Source organism: Aricia agestis, chromosome 8, assembly GCF_905147365.1.
Source record: "Aricia agestis chromosome 8, ilAriAges1.1, whole genome shotgun sequence".
NCBI classification, from domain to species: Eukaryota; Metazoa; Arthropoda; class Insecta; order Lepidoptera; family Lycaenidae; genus Aricia; species Aricia agestis.
The window spans coordinates 8263739-8277000 of NC_056413.1; the positions used below are offsets into that span (position 1 = coordinate 8263739).

General features: G+C 37.2%; 1 protein-coding gene across 1 annotated transcript; it reads left to right on the forward strand.

Moving 5' to 3' along the window:
* The first annotated feature begins 1634 nt into the window (after window positions 1-1634).
* On the forward strand, window positions 1635-12107 carry LOC121729454. Its single transcript, XM_042117972.1, has 7 exons — window positions 1635-1697; window positions 2271-2353; window positions 3036-3243; window positions 3797-3930; window positions 5361-5424; window positions 7643-7760; window positions 11878-12107. The coding sequence occupies exons 2-7, from the start codon at window positions 2272-2274 to the stop codon at window positions 12070-12072; spliced, it is 801 nt and encodes a 266-aa protein (XP_041973906.1). The 5' UTR covers window positions 1635-1697; window position 2271; the 3' UTR covers window positions 12073-12107.
* The last annotated feature ends 1155 nt before the right edge of the window (window positions 12108-13262 follow it).

A 13262-nucleotide genomic window follows, 5' to 3' on the forward strand; every position in this document is an offset into this window, starting at 1 on the left:
AAAAAATCTATACCTACCTAATATAATAACATTGAAGAGTATGTTTGCTTGAACGCGTCAATCTCAGGAACTACAGGTCCGATTTAAAAACTTATCTCAGTGTTAGATTGATCATTTATCGAGTAAGACTATAGGCTATATTATATAATATATTATCAGGCTAAGACTAATACGACCGAAGAAACTCAGGAAAATGCGGGAAAAACCGGGAAAATATTTTTTATGGGAAAATGTACGGTTTCTGTAAAATTCCTAATTTACGCGGGCGAAGCCGTGCGGGACATCTAGTATATATATATAGGGCTTTCGGGGGCAACACTTTCAGGAAGTCCAGACCAGTGTTCCAGACCACTTCCACTCGGTTAGGTAAAAAGTGCCTTCTAGGTAACTTCTTGCTGGGATTTTGCCATAGTTTTAAGAGGATACACCAGGGGCTAGAGAAATGAAAAAAAAGTACGTGTAATATGTATAGCTGTCTCCCTTACCTCAAGCCTATACCGCAGAACGCGATAGAGACAACTGCAGAAAATCAACGATTCGTTGTCCCCTGATTCCTTCTCCAAAACTTAACCGATTTAAGTACTTTTTTCTTTAAAGATTAAAGAAAGGTTTAAGCTGTGTGCCTATGTTTTTTTTTTTTGTATAATCTAGCCAAATCTGTTTTCTGGATGTTTGAACACAGCATGGCCATTTTTTTGGGTTTCGGAACGTTCATATCTTATTTAATAATTAAATTATGAAAAAAAAAAAGAAAACATAGGGACATTGTATTAGTGGCCGTAGATATTCAGGAAAAAAATTATAACTCTACTAGCACTATCCAGAGAGGAAACAGGGGACAACGTTTGTATGGAAAAAAGGGCGGTGTGGACTCCTCTTAAAGATGTCCTCTTAGGTGCTTATTCGTTTATGCTAAGACTTTCATCATTTTATAAAAGCTAAAAGTTTTCCTTTACATATTATATTATGAATTATTATGACCCCTATAATAGCCCTAAAGATTAGCAACGATGGAGTTTCGATCGCGGTTACTTTAGGACAGCCTTTCCTAAAGCGGGCCATAACGCCCCCCTGTGGGCGCTGAAGGTCTGAAGGGACCCAGAAAAAATGGGAGCATTGTGTAGAGGCTGGGGGAGGAAAAACAATGGGGGCGATAAAATAAAATAACTATTTTGTTCCTAAAGTGGGCGGTAGACAAAATAAGTTTGGGAACCTCTGCTTTAGGAGGTATCAAGTTCTGAATCTCTACCTAATCTTCGATAAGGTATAAAGATCATTGGTTTTGTTATGTTATTTTCTTCGGAGTAACTGTAGGAAACTCGTTTCCCACTGCTAGACATTTTTGACAGTTACTACCCACTGCCTCTAAAGTGAAAGACTTTGGGGTGGTGACTGGTGGTGCCTCTAAAGTGAAAGACTTTGGGGTGGATGGAGTTTCCTTAGAATGACGTACGAACTAGGCAGTAAGTTAACTTAGCTGCATATTTTACATATTTCGTTACCATTTACCTCAAAACAGCTTTGAAGTCATTATATAAAATATCTGCTTGTGTTATCAACGAGGAATCGTACTAAGTATATATTAATCACGATATTTTAATTGATCGCTTATCTGTAGATAATGACGAAAACCAAAATCGCTTAATTACTCTTGCTCAATACAGTTGAAAACTCGAAAGAAAACGGATAACTGTAAGGTAAGTAAGATATTTTTTTTACTAATAGTGTTAAGGGCAAGACTCTCCTTTTTCACGAATGTTGGTAAATTTACATTTTGAATGTTAAATGAAAACAGCAAATTAGAAAATGTCCTATAGCATTAGTCCGCGACATTGTATAGTCTGTCAAGAAAGTGAAGAAATTAAAAAGTGGCAACATCGTAGTGTCATCCCTTTTTTCTTAGATTGATTTGAAAGGGATGACACTACGATGTTGCCACTTTTTAATTTCTTCACTTTCTTGACAGACTATACATTAAACTTTTTAATCGGGACTTAACGCGACTTTTAAATTTAAAAAGTTTAATTTTAATTAATTTTAATTTCAAAAGTTTAAGTTTAATTATAATGCAACGCGAAAGTATAAAATGTAGACTATACATTAGTATAAAATAAAAAATATAAATGACTTGCACAGATCTAGACTAAAATTAACCTACGTTAAATAATATATGTTATTATACCATTCATACGTATGTAGGTAAAAAAGGAGAGAGGCAACTCAAAACCGACATTTTCTCCAAACTAGACTAATAACTTATTTTTTTCCAGCATGAAGTTCTTGTTAGTATTGTCGCTGTGCGCTCTCGCGGCGGCAGCACCACAACTAGACGGCCAGCGTGTCGTCGTGGTAGGTATGTACATAATAAATAATAATAAGTAGTAACATAATGTAAAATGTTTAAGTAGTAACATAATCATTATTAAAATCCAGCACGATATATTACAAAGAGGACGATTATTTCGTATTCTCCCTAGTTGGCGTGGCGAATCTGATCTAATACGGTCAATCTACGTTGGCTCACTAGTCACTAGGTAATTGCCAAATTAGTTCTTGATAACTAATTGTAAACTTGTATATAGGACATAATATTATATTATATTATTATTATATTTTTTATTGCTTATGGATACTATTTATTAATTGTGGATAAGTGCCTACTAAAAACAACTGCGAAACCAAAGTGGCAATCAGGCGTATCCATTATTAATTGTTATAGACCAAACTGATAAGGGGCTCTTACAAAATATGTAGCTATATAGTATATACCAATAATTTTTGATTAAACAAATAAAGAACCAGATAAAATCTGTTATCTACTGATACTGATTGACAGAGCTGAATAACCAACTAATATCAAAAATAACAAAATGTGTTGTACATTTGTACCACGTCTGCAAACCTAAAAATTTAATTGAAGCCATTAATGAGTTAAATCCGCAATTGCTTAGTTTCCATACTTATTATTTCACACGATAGCATTTTGTTGTTCCAATATAACCTAACCTTCATTTCCTCTATTCCTTCCATTCCAGACTCCGTGGACTCCGCGCCAGAGGTCCAGCTGGACGCCTCGGTGTCGGACGTCCAGGGCCGCAACATCCTCATCAACGCGCTGGTCCGCCAGCTCATCGCCTACATCCGGAACATCATCAACAACGGCTCCATCCTGTTCGGCATCCCACCCCTGGACCCACTCTACCTGAAAGAGTACCACCTTCAGGTCCCCGCTGGTCTGATCAAGTGAGTTGAGATGTTGCTTATGAGCACTTAATATTTTTATTAATGTTAGGGTCGATTCAGACCGCAACTATGCGCCTCAGCGTAAGGCCGTAGGAGCGCAGGCGCATATTTTCTAAATTTGTAGGTACTGAATTGACAGATTTCATGAGCGTGAGCCGTCTTGCAAATCTGTCAAATCCATACAAATGAAATGCATACGCGTCGCGGTGCAGATTCACTAGATATTATAATAATTATTATACAACCGCCCTAGAGGCTTAATCTGGCATTACTTGGCGCTCCGTGTCTTTCATTTTCTCTACAAGATATTAGTTATTATCAATGACATAATATTATTCGTTCCTTATAGAACGAATAATAAAACAGGAAAACGATTCCCAAAGAGCAAGAAACGTCGTTATTTGTTCTGACTTCTGGGATATCTTTAGGGAATCTTATATTATATCAGTACTACGCGTTAAATTATAAACTTCGAGCGCGCAAAAGTGAATTGCATACAAATCCATATCTTTCACTGCAGCGAAAACGATAATGAAATATTCAACTCTTGCAGCCTCGACCTTCAGCTGAAGAACATCGAGATGACCGGCATCGGCGGCTTCGTGGTCCACACCAGCACCCTCAACCTCCGCCCTCAACTCACCTTCGAACTCGACATCTCCGTACCAGAGCTGCACGTCAGCACAGGTGATCATTTTGTTACAACTATACGACTGCACTCGCTAGGCGCCCCTTTCTTAGCACTTCCAGCAGTTCCAGCCCTGGCCGCCGAATAAATTTCGCCCAGGCCGCTGGTAGTCCTAAAACCGACACTGACCATATTGATGGTATAGTCAGTGTCGGATTTAGGACATGGTTATATCATCAATACTTTAATATTATAAGTGTTTATATATTCTCTTTGTTGTTCTTAAACCACTGCAGCCGGGGGAAAGAACATAAAATAGTTGATCATGCGGAAAACAGACGGTCTCCGAGTGATAACGTGTAAAGGTATGTAAAAGGCCCCTATTCAAACCAGAGAGCGGTTATCCGCTACCGCCACCGTGGGTAGCGGTAGCCGGTATCCCGATGAGTACGCGATCCCATACTAAGGCCGGTATAAATAGTCAGTACTCAAGATGCATCTCGGTCTCAAGACACGGTTCAGGGGCCGTACCACGAAACTGTTTGAGACTCAAACAAACAAACGAGAATGCCGCGTCCTGCTCTAATAACGTCATTTCACGTTTGTTAGAGTAGGACGCGGCATTATCGTTCGATTGTTTGAGTCTCAAAACAGTTTCGTGGTACGGCCCCAGGCTCTGTGATTGGTTGGCTGTCAAAATTTGGACATATCATAGACCGAGATGCATCTTGAGTACTGACTATTTATACCGGCCTAAATATTACCGCTACCCACGGCGGTAGCGGATAACTATCCGGTTTGAATAGGCCTTAACTAACATATAAGGGACCTATCACACAGAGAGTAGTCTGTCTGATAGGTCCCTAGGGACAGAATGAGAACGCAGAACGCTTGAACGTGTAACCGTCACAACTCACACGTTTCGACGACATTCTGCGTTCGAGCGGTCAGGCACACAGTAGGACTTCTGACGCGGTCAGAACGCCCCCTGTGTAGGGTTGCCATACGTCCGGATTTCCCCGGATTTGTCCTGTCCTAGTTTGAAGAGCGTCCGGGATGCGTCCGGCCGGGTTTTTGAAAAGTGTCCGGTTGAAATCCAGACACTTTTGATGAGAGTTTAACTTTTAAGTCATGCAGCAATAAACGAAAGATAAAAACTCGCTAAGCATACACACGGTTTCTAGCACGGACTTGAGTTAGATTTTTACAAATTCTTGTTGGCACGAAGTAAATACTGCTTAAGAGGTGTCCGCCGTCCGGGAAAATAACCACATTTCGGCCATATGTCCGGGAATTTTGTCGCGCCTGACCGGCGAAGGGAATTCGGGTGATGGCAACCCTACCCCTGTGTCTCTATATAGCGTAAAACAACACAAAGAACGCAAAACTGACCGCTTGAACGCTCTCTGTCTGATATGTGATATATCTAATTATATAAAATGTGTTATAATTTATGTAGTAACTAGTAATCTGTAATATTATGTTGCAGAGATTTACGACTTAAACGGTGATCTCCTGACCGCTATTCCCATCTATGGAAACGGCAAAGCAAGGTAGAGTTTTTTGGTTTTGTTTTTAGGGTTCCGTAGACAACAAGGAACGCTTATAGTTTCGGTCTGTCCGTCCGTCTGTCCGTCTGCCCGTCTGTCCGTCTGTCTGTCTGTCTGTCTGTCTGTCTGTCTGTCTGTCTGTCTGTCTGTCTGTCTGTCTGTCTGTCTGTCTGTCTGTCTGTCCGTCTGTCTGTCGGTATGTCCGTCTGTCCGTCTGTCTGTCTGTCTGTCTGTCTGTCTGTCTGTCCGCGGTTTTGCTCAGAGACTATAAGACCTACAAAGCTGTAATTTAGCATGAATACACATATCAATGATGCCGACAAAATGGTACATAAAATTCTTTAAAAAATATTTTTATGGTACCTCCCCCACTCCATGGTGTGGGGTGTCGTTGGATAGATTTTTTAAAATATTATGGGTATTCATAGATCATTTTCTCATTTAGGGATCCATTTGTGAAATAATAAATTTTAAAGTGGAAAAATCGTTACAGTCCAGCTAAACGGTTGTTTCTGGAAATGTGAAAAAATTCACGGGAGTAGGAAATATACTGAATTTAAAAGGAAAACTATCACGGCTGAAGACTTCATAAGTTATTGAGTAATAGTCGATCAACTAAAAAAAACCGCCCAAGTGCGAGTTGGACTCGCCCATGAAGGGTTCCGCAGCAGCAATAAGGTTTATTTCTATGTAATTAAAAGGTTTTTGATTTATTTTTATATTTCATTTGATTTAATGAAAGTTAAATTAAGGTTTACCATTTATGACGTATAAAAAACCACTTGCTAGATCTCGAAATTTGTTTGAAACCAATTTTCGTTGGTAGTTTTTATAGTAACGTGCATTATATATTATTATTTTTTTAATTATCATGTCCCTACTTTAGAAGTTAGTGGGGGGACACATTTTACCACTTTGGAAGAGTCTCTCTCGCAAACTATTTAGGTTAGAAAAAAATGATATTCGAAACCTTAATATGATTTTTTAAGACCTATCCCTAGATACCCCACATGCATAGTTAGATGGTTGGTGGATGGATGGCACGGTTAGATGAAACAAAAAATTTTGTTTCAGTTGTACCTATGGGGACCCCTAAAATTTCTAATTATTTTTCATTTTTTTTATCAAAATCTTAATACGGTTCACAGACTACATCTACTCACCAAGTTTCAATAGTATAGCTCTTATAGTTTCGGAGAAAAGTGGCTGTGACATACGGACGGACAAACAGATAGACAGACAGACATGACGAATCTATAAGGGTTCCGTTTTTTACCATTCGGCTACGGAACCCTAAAATTAATGTATTCGGCGAAGTATAAAGGAACTTTTCTTTCAAATTTTATTTGAAAGTAACTATGATGATGTTGTTAGTAGTGTAAAACACGTTATAAAATATGTACATTCATTGACCATACAAAAATTTTCAAAAACTAGCGGTACTACGGAAGTCGGAACCCTATATTGCCCGTGGCCCGACACGCACTTGGCCGGTTTTTTTTTTCTCAAATTTAGTAACTAGGTATATCCTATTATGGCCGAATTATTACAGTGTCTGTTGATTGAACCAAAGACTTAAATAATTACACGATATCAATTAAACATGATTTCTACCAAGTCTTGTTAAAAGTTCATCGACTGATCCGGAATATTTCAATTTTGCACGGTTTTGGCCTATGACTTCATAGAGAATCGGTACATTAGTCATGACTCATAGCAACCTATTAAACTATTATAATTAAAACTATGACCTAAGACGACACTTGGCAGACTTGGCAATGTTAATGGCGTTTTAATTTTTAATTTTCTTTAACGTTCAATGAACTTATTAAAGGCAAAGTTCAAATTAGGTTAAACGCCTACTCTTCTTTGAAAATTAGGCGATTCAATTTCTGAAAGAAAAAGATAGGTACTATCAGAGAAGTTGATTCCTATGCAAATCGGGGACCTAAGTAGTTTGGTTGCGTTACGTCAAACCCAGCTGACAGATCACAACATATTCGACCAAATAACGTTGGTCTGTCAATTGCATAGGAATCAACTTCCTCGATGGTACCTAGTTTCACAGTTGAAACGCAGCACTGTTAGATAATAATAGTTATATAGGTATTTTAATAGATTATTTTATTCTTTAATTTTCTTAAACAGTACCTGAGTAATATCATACTGGCGAATTAGATACAGCTTGGCATTACATCATAGTAACATATTTTGTTTTCAGATTCGAAGTGAAGAACTTCCGTTTCCAAGCCAAGCTCCACCTCGGCCAGTCTGAGGACGGCAAGTCTATCATCATTGATCGTATTGAAAACGCTGCCTTCCAGTTGCCACACTTCAAGGTATGATTTTTATTTTTAAATTAATATATTTTATTAATGACTGGTCGTTTAGTCGATAATATATGGTATAGTTCTTGCAATCTACGATAGCGCGGTGCCCTTAGTTGTGTGAGTGACCATATATATACACGCGTACATGGCTCGCTCGCTACTAGGGCATCGAAACCCGGACCCAATTTTCAAAACCCGAGTTTTCGGGTTTTTTTAAACGAAAACCCGGGTACCCGGGTTTTTCGGGTTTTCTTAAAATTCAAAGATTAACGAAGCGAAAATACTTTAAATATGATTTTCAGCGATTGCCAACACCTTTCCAGTAAAATACTATTTAAATATTATAGTGTGCGGTCACATACTTTTAAAAAAGCGACTACTTACCCCTCCCATTATATATATATTGGATCTTATCAAAGCTAGGGATTAAGATTTTCGGGCCAAGATTAAGTATTACAACAAGCTTCACCTCCAAATTACATAATTATATTATTAAATGTATTTGTATTTTATGAAATATATAAACATCTATCAATAATTTTTAACCGACTTCCAAAAAGAAGGAGGTTATATGTTCGGCTGTGGATATATATTTTTTATTTTTTATTTGTGTATGTTCAACGATTACTCCGCCGTTTTTGAAGACAGTGAATGTAAGAATAATCTTAAATATAAAACGTATGCCAACAAATCTTTATTTAAGTAATCTTTTACATTTTTATTGCTGATTGTCACGTTATTAATAATTATTTGGTCCTAATTGATGATGACACCTGTAATTAAATTTTTGTGCCTAGTTTTTACTTGAAATTGCCTTTTGTCTACCTTGCTACGGTATGAAGCTGAATATTATTTGCAATTTAAGATAACATTTCTGTTATCCAACAAACTGGAAAATCTTACATTATTGAAAAATCTTTCATTACACCACACCTCAAAGCTTTTTGTAGTCATTAGTTCTAGTCACAATAGACAAAATTCATGTCAGATTACCATATAATTGATCTATTATATGGTAATCTGACATGAAGACCAGACCATAATATTACGGCAAATGTTGCTTTTAGTGAATTTGGAAGATTGACCATGGTGGCATGCTGTTACACACAAGGAATTGTCTCTGGCGCTGATGATCAGCATCATCATCATCAAAACTCTGCTTATTATATTTCATCTCGATTGACTAAAATCATGTGTTTTAATAATTCCGCAGTGAGTATGACATCCAAGGCCGGCTAAAGAAAGCCACCATTCGTCCTATTATGTGTTACCAACATCAGTATATACGTGGTTTATACGTGGGAGAGCCATGCTTCTCGTTCTCACAGAAAACCGGCGTGAAACAGCGCTTGCGCTGTGTTTCGCCGAGTGAGTGAGTTTACCGGAGGTCCAATCCCCTTCCTTACCCAATTCCTTACCCCTACCCTATTCCCTTCCCTACCCTCAACTATTCCCTTCCCTTCCCTTCCCTACCCTCCCCTATTACCCTATTCCCTATTAAAAGGCCGGCAACGCACTTGCAGCTCTTCTGATGCTGCGAGTGTCCATGGGCGACGGAAGTTGCTTTCCATCAGGTGACCCGTTTGCTCGTTTGCCTCCTTATTTCATAAAAAAAAAAAGTCTCTCAACCAATAAAAAGCAATCTGCCGCATTTGTCACACCGCAATACAAAAATATGGATTCAAAATATACTTGATGGAAACTCCTCGGCATGGTTTTGTCAGTTTCTAGAGGCTGGTTGCTCTCCTGAAACCTTTTTACTGATTGCATTGTTTTAATATTGTCGCTTTTTGTTATGTTGTGAATATAACAAATAATGACAAAAAGCATAACGACAAACAAAAACCTTTAAGTGTTTTTAGTAAGTTAGACGACTGAAAATAATGACTTTAAATTGCAAAAAAGACTGGGTGTCATACCACAGCAGGACACAATAAATATTTTTTTGTAAAAATACTGTATGCAGCCGAACATCGATCAGTATAAATTATTACTATTAATTTGACAATCAGCAATAAAAATATCTCATTCGAATGAAATTTTCAGTTTATGAAACGAAATAAAGATTTGTTGACTTATCATTAATTTTTTGTGACTGTACCTGTGATTGCTTTATTAATGATAAAATTCGGAAAAGTGTTTTAATAATATGTTTTATTAAATATTCTATCATTGTTCAATACACTGTCTTCAAAAATTCCTGACAGGTTTTTAGATATTCCAAAAATACAAATATCCCGAAGACTTTGTTGATGGGTGTATTTTATCACCACACAAGTTTCAACGTTTTGTCACCTAGTGGCTGACTTGCCCATCATCAAAAGTTTACTGTACTTTCAGCAGACTTAGAAGTTAGAACCCTTTGAAGCTGTCCACACTTTATTTTGTAAGCCTTTGATCACATAATAAACAAAACTGTAGTCAATCACTGAATGTTGATTGAAAACTATAAAATAAGTTTAACAACACTTGGCTTCTATGAAATTTGAAAACTTTTTGCGAAGGATAGTGGTTGTGCACTTAATTTTGTTATAATTTAATATATTATATTTCCTTAATTTCCTTAATAATTAAATAATAAGTTCTCAAATTACACTCTGGATTTGTGTTGTGTTTGATTTCCACTGTTAGGATGTAGCTCAGTTTGGGAGTTTCTGTTCATCAACCGTTGGATGAACCTTTAACATAATCTGGCAATTCACCACTGTCGGAAGAAGACGAAGAATACATATCTTTGACACTTGACAGATGACAAGTGTTTGCTGGCCTTTTTACCGCGGACCGGGTTTGACGGCATACGAGAAAATTTTGTTCTGATAATTTTTCCTTGAAAAGGCTTAATCCAGCTGTAATTTCAAGTTTCTTTCTCTTTTGGTTTTTCAATATAATCGCTGTGAACTTTTTGTGTGGTCGGCCGACCAAAGTGCATCAAAATTCAAGAGTACTTCAGCTACGCTCCGGAGCGGACCACGCGCTACAGAAGACAATCATCTTGCTCCTACAAGATCCAACGGGCTTGCTGCTACTGCAATTGCCTGATGAGCACCCCTGCTGACTATGGAACAGGTTAGTCGGGCATGATACGGATTCCGGAGTGTTTTTTTTTTTTAGAACTTTGTATTATCCCGCAGGCAATTTAGCTATTTACACGCTATTGCCTTTCCAGATAGATTGTTTGAAGAGACTTGGCTTTTTTACATTGAATAGTTTTGGTAGGTTTTTTTAAAATATGTATTATTAATTATTATTAATAAATATTTTTATGACAATTAGTCTTTAATGCTCCTGAAACGAAACTTTTCCTTAAAATATTATATTTTGTTTAATTATGACCAATATAAATAATTAAACCTATACAATATGTTATAAAAATGAATAATTTGTATGTTACTTTGTTATAAATACCATTAAATCAGGTCTGGCCTTTAATAATTATCAAAAAAATGAAAACCCGAAAAGCTCGAAAAACCCGGGTTCCATTTCTGAAACCCGGGTTTTTCATGCCCCCCAAAACCCGGGTTTTCCCGGGTTTTCGGGTTTCGGGAAAACCCGGTCTCGATGCCCTACTCGCTACTGACTGCTCCGTCAGGTACGCACACTAACGAAAATGTCTATATTACAATTACAACTACAAATAAAGGCTACGCGCACTCGTAGATCGCAAGAACTATAATTGGTATTATGTATAACATACTACTAGCACATACAGTAAACAATCCGATCAAAATCCAACATATTGCACGCCGTCATATAAGTAAGTATATTAAGAAAAAAATTGTCAAACGTCGAAAAAACTTTTTTATCGGTTCATGCTGGTTCTTATTGTCGACTCTGGCGTTACTGGCGTGAAAACATTGCAAAACCATGCGATATTATCGCATCACATAAAGTGTGCGTAAAAACCAGACACCAATTAGCGTGCGTGTAAGGGTTCCCGCAGACTTACAACTCAAAGTTGGCCGACTATCATACAAACCACAGAAGTAGATCAAGATAGAAGCGCCATACGCTCGTGTTCATACAAATTGGAGCGACATGGCACTTCTATCTTGATCTATTTCTGTGGTTTGTACGATAACTTTAAATTTTTACCCCTTTACCCTCTTCTATTTCTAATTATCCTCAGTCTGAGATCGAAGGCGCGATTGGCGGTGGTGACATCGACGCGATAGTCAACGCCATCGTTGAGGAGGTCCTCATCGGCTACATCAACCGCTTCCACGGCGCGGTGGTCCAATACGCCTCCCACGCCATCGTCTCCTTCGGAAACCCCATCCTGGAACAGCTCGACACCTGGCGCTTCATCGCTCCCCTCATGTAAACGACTGATAATATAATCTAAAATGTATTGTTTGAGTTGTGTTCTTTTATTTTTAGTGCCCAGAAGCCTGTACCTTGTTGATCTATAAAATCCACAATATTATTTTTAAAGCAAAGAAATTCTTTTTAAATACCTATTGACAACTCACTGAAGCCGCAAAAATTAAAAGAAGTTCCTGCGTTTATGGAAAGACTTCACGATTTCCTACATCTTATTAAGCTTCGCTTGGTGTAACTAATATAGTATATTCTGTGGCTTCGCTTGCCAAATCTACTCGTATTGTACATATTATTATTACAATAATATTAATTATCGAACGTGTCATTAATCATTATAAGATACCTACTCGACAAGACCAAAGTCGGTTTATAGTTCGGTTCGTAGTATATTAACTTAGGTACCTATGAGTCCTGAAACTTAAACGTAAATGGTAAGTTAATTAAAGTCAGTATTGGTATGATTTAATATTAAACATAATATGTTAGGTGTTTTTGACCTTGACTGTGGGCTGTGACCATAATAATAAAATTATTATGTTATGCATTACTAATGTCAAACACAACAAGGCATCAATTATTTTATCATTTGTATAATACTAGGATAATACTAGGGTTCCTTAGTCCGAAGTCCGAACCCATAGGCTTATTCACTTCTCTATTAATTAATCGTTGGATTTAGTGTTGGTCTGCAATGATGGTCCAAGTTTACTAACATGATAACTGATAAGTGATAACATAAACATTTGCAAACTAAGATACTTAAATGAAATAATAAAGCTAATTAGTATTGGACATAATAATATTTTCCTTTATAATATTGGCCGAGTAGCGCTTACTATTATTATTAGCAATTTTATTGTTTATAACGAGTCAAATATTCGTTGAAGCTTTTTCCGAGTTACGTATAAATCTTTATAATATTTAATACTCCCAACTCACCCTTGGCTCGTTTGCCTTAGCAGTTTTATCACAATAAGTTTTATAGAATCATTGTCCGTGACAAAGCCATGCTGTGGTTACGGACTTTTCACCGCTTTGTGAATCAGTTTTAACTAAAATATAAAACCTGAAGAGGCATAGCATAGCAAGACATGATCAGGCTGTGCTATCTAATCAAGGAGTTAAATTGTAGGTGCCTACTAGACCAACTAAGGATAATATGATGTTATATTATTATCTAAAAACCTATTG

Excerpts from the sequence above, each read along its gene's own strand:
- LOC121729454 (XM_042117972.1), top strand. The coding sequence starts at position 2,272 with ATGAAGTTCTTGTTAGTATTGTCGCTGTGCGCTCTCGCGGCGGCAGCA. Across the intron at positions 3,931-5,360 it reads AGAGCTGCACGTCAGCACAG|AGATTTACGACTTAAACGGT; the intron begins GTGATCATTTTG and ends ATTATGTTGCAG. Across the intron at positions 7,761-11,877 it reads TCCAGTTGCCACACTTCAAG|TCTGAGATCGAAGGCGCGAT; the intron begins GTATGATTTTTA and ends AATTATCCTCAG.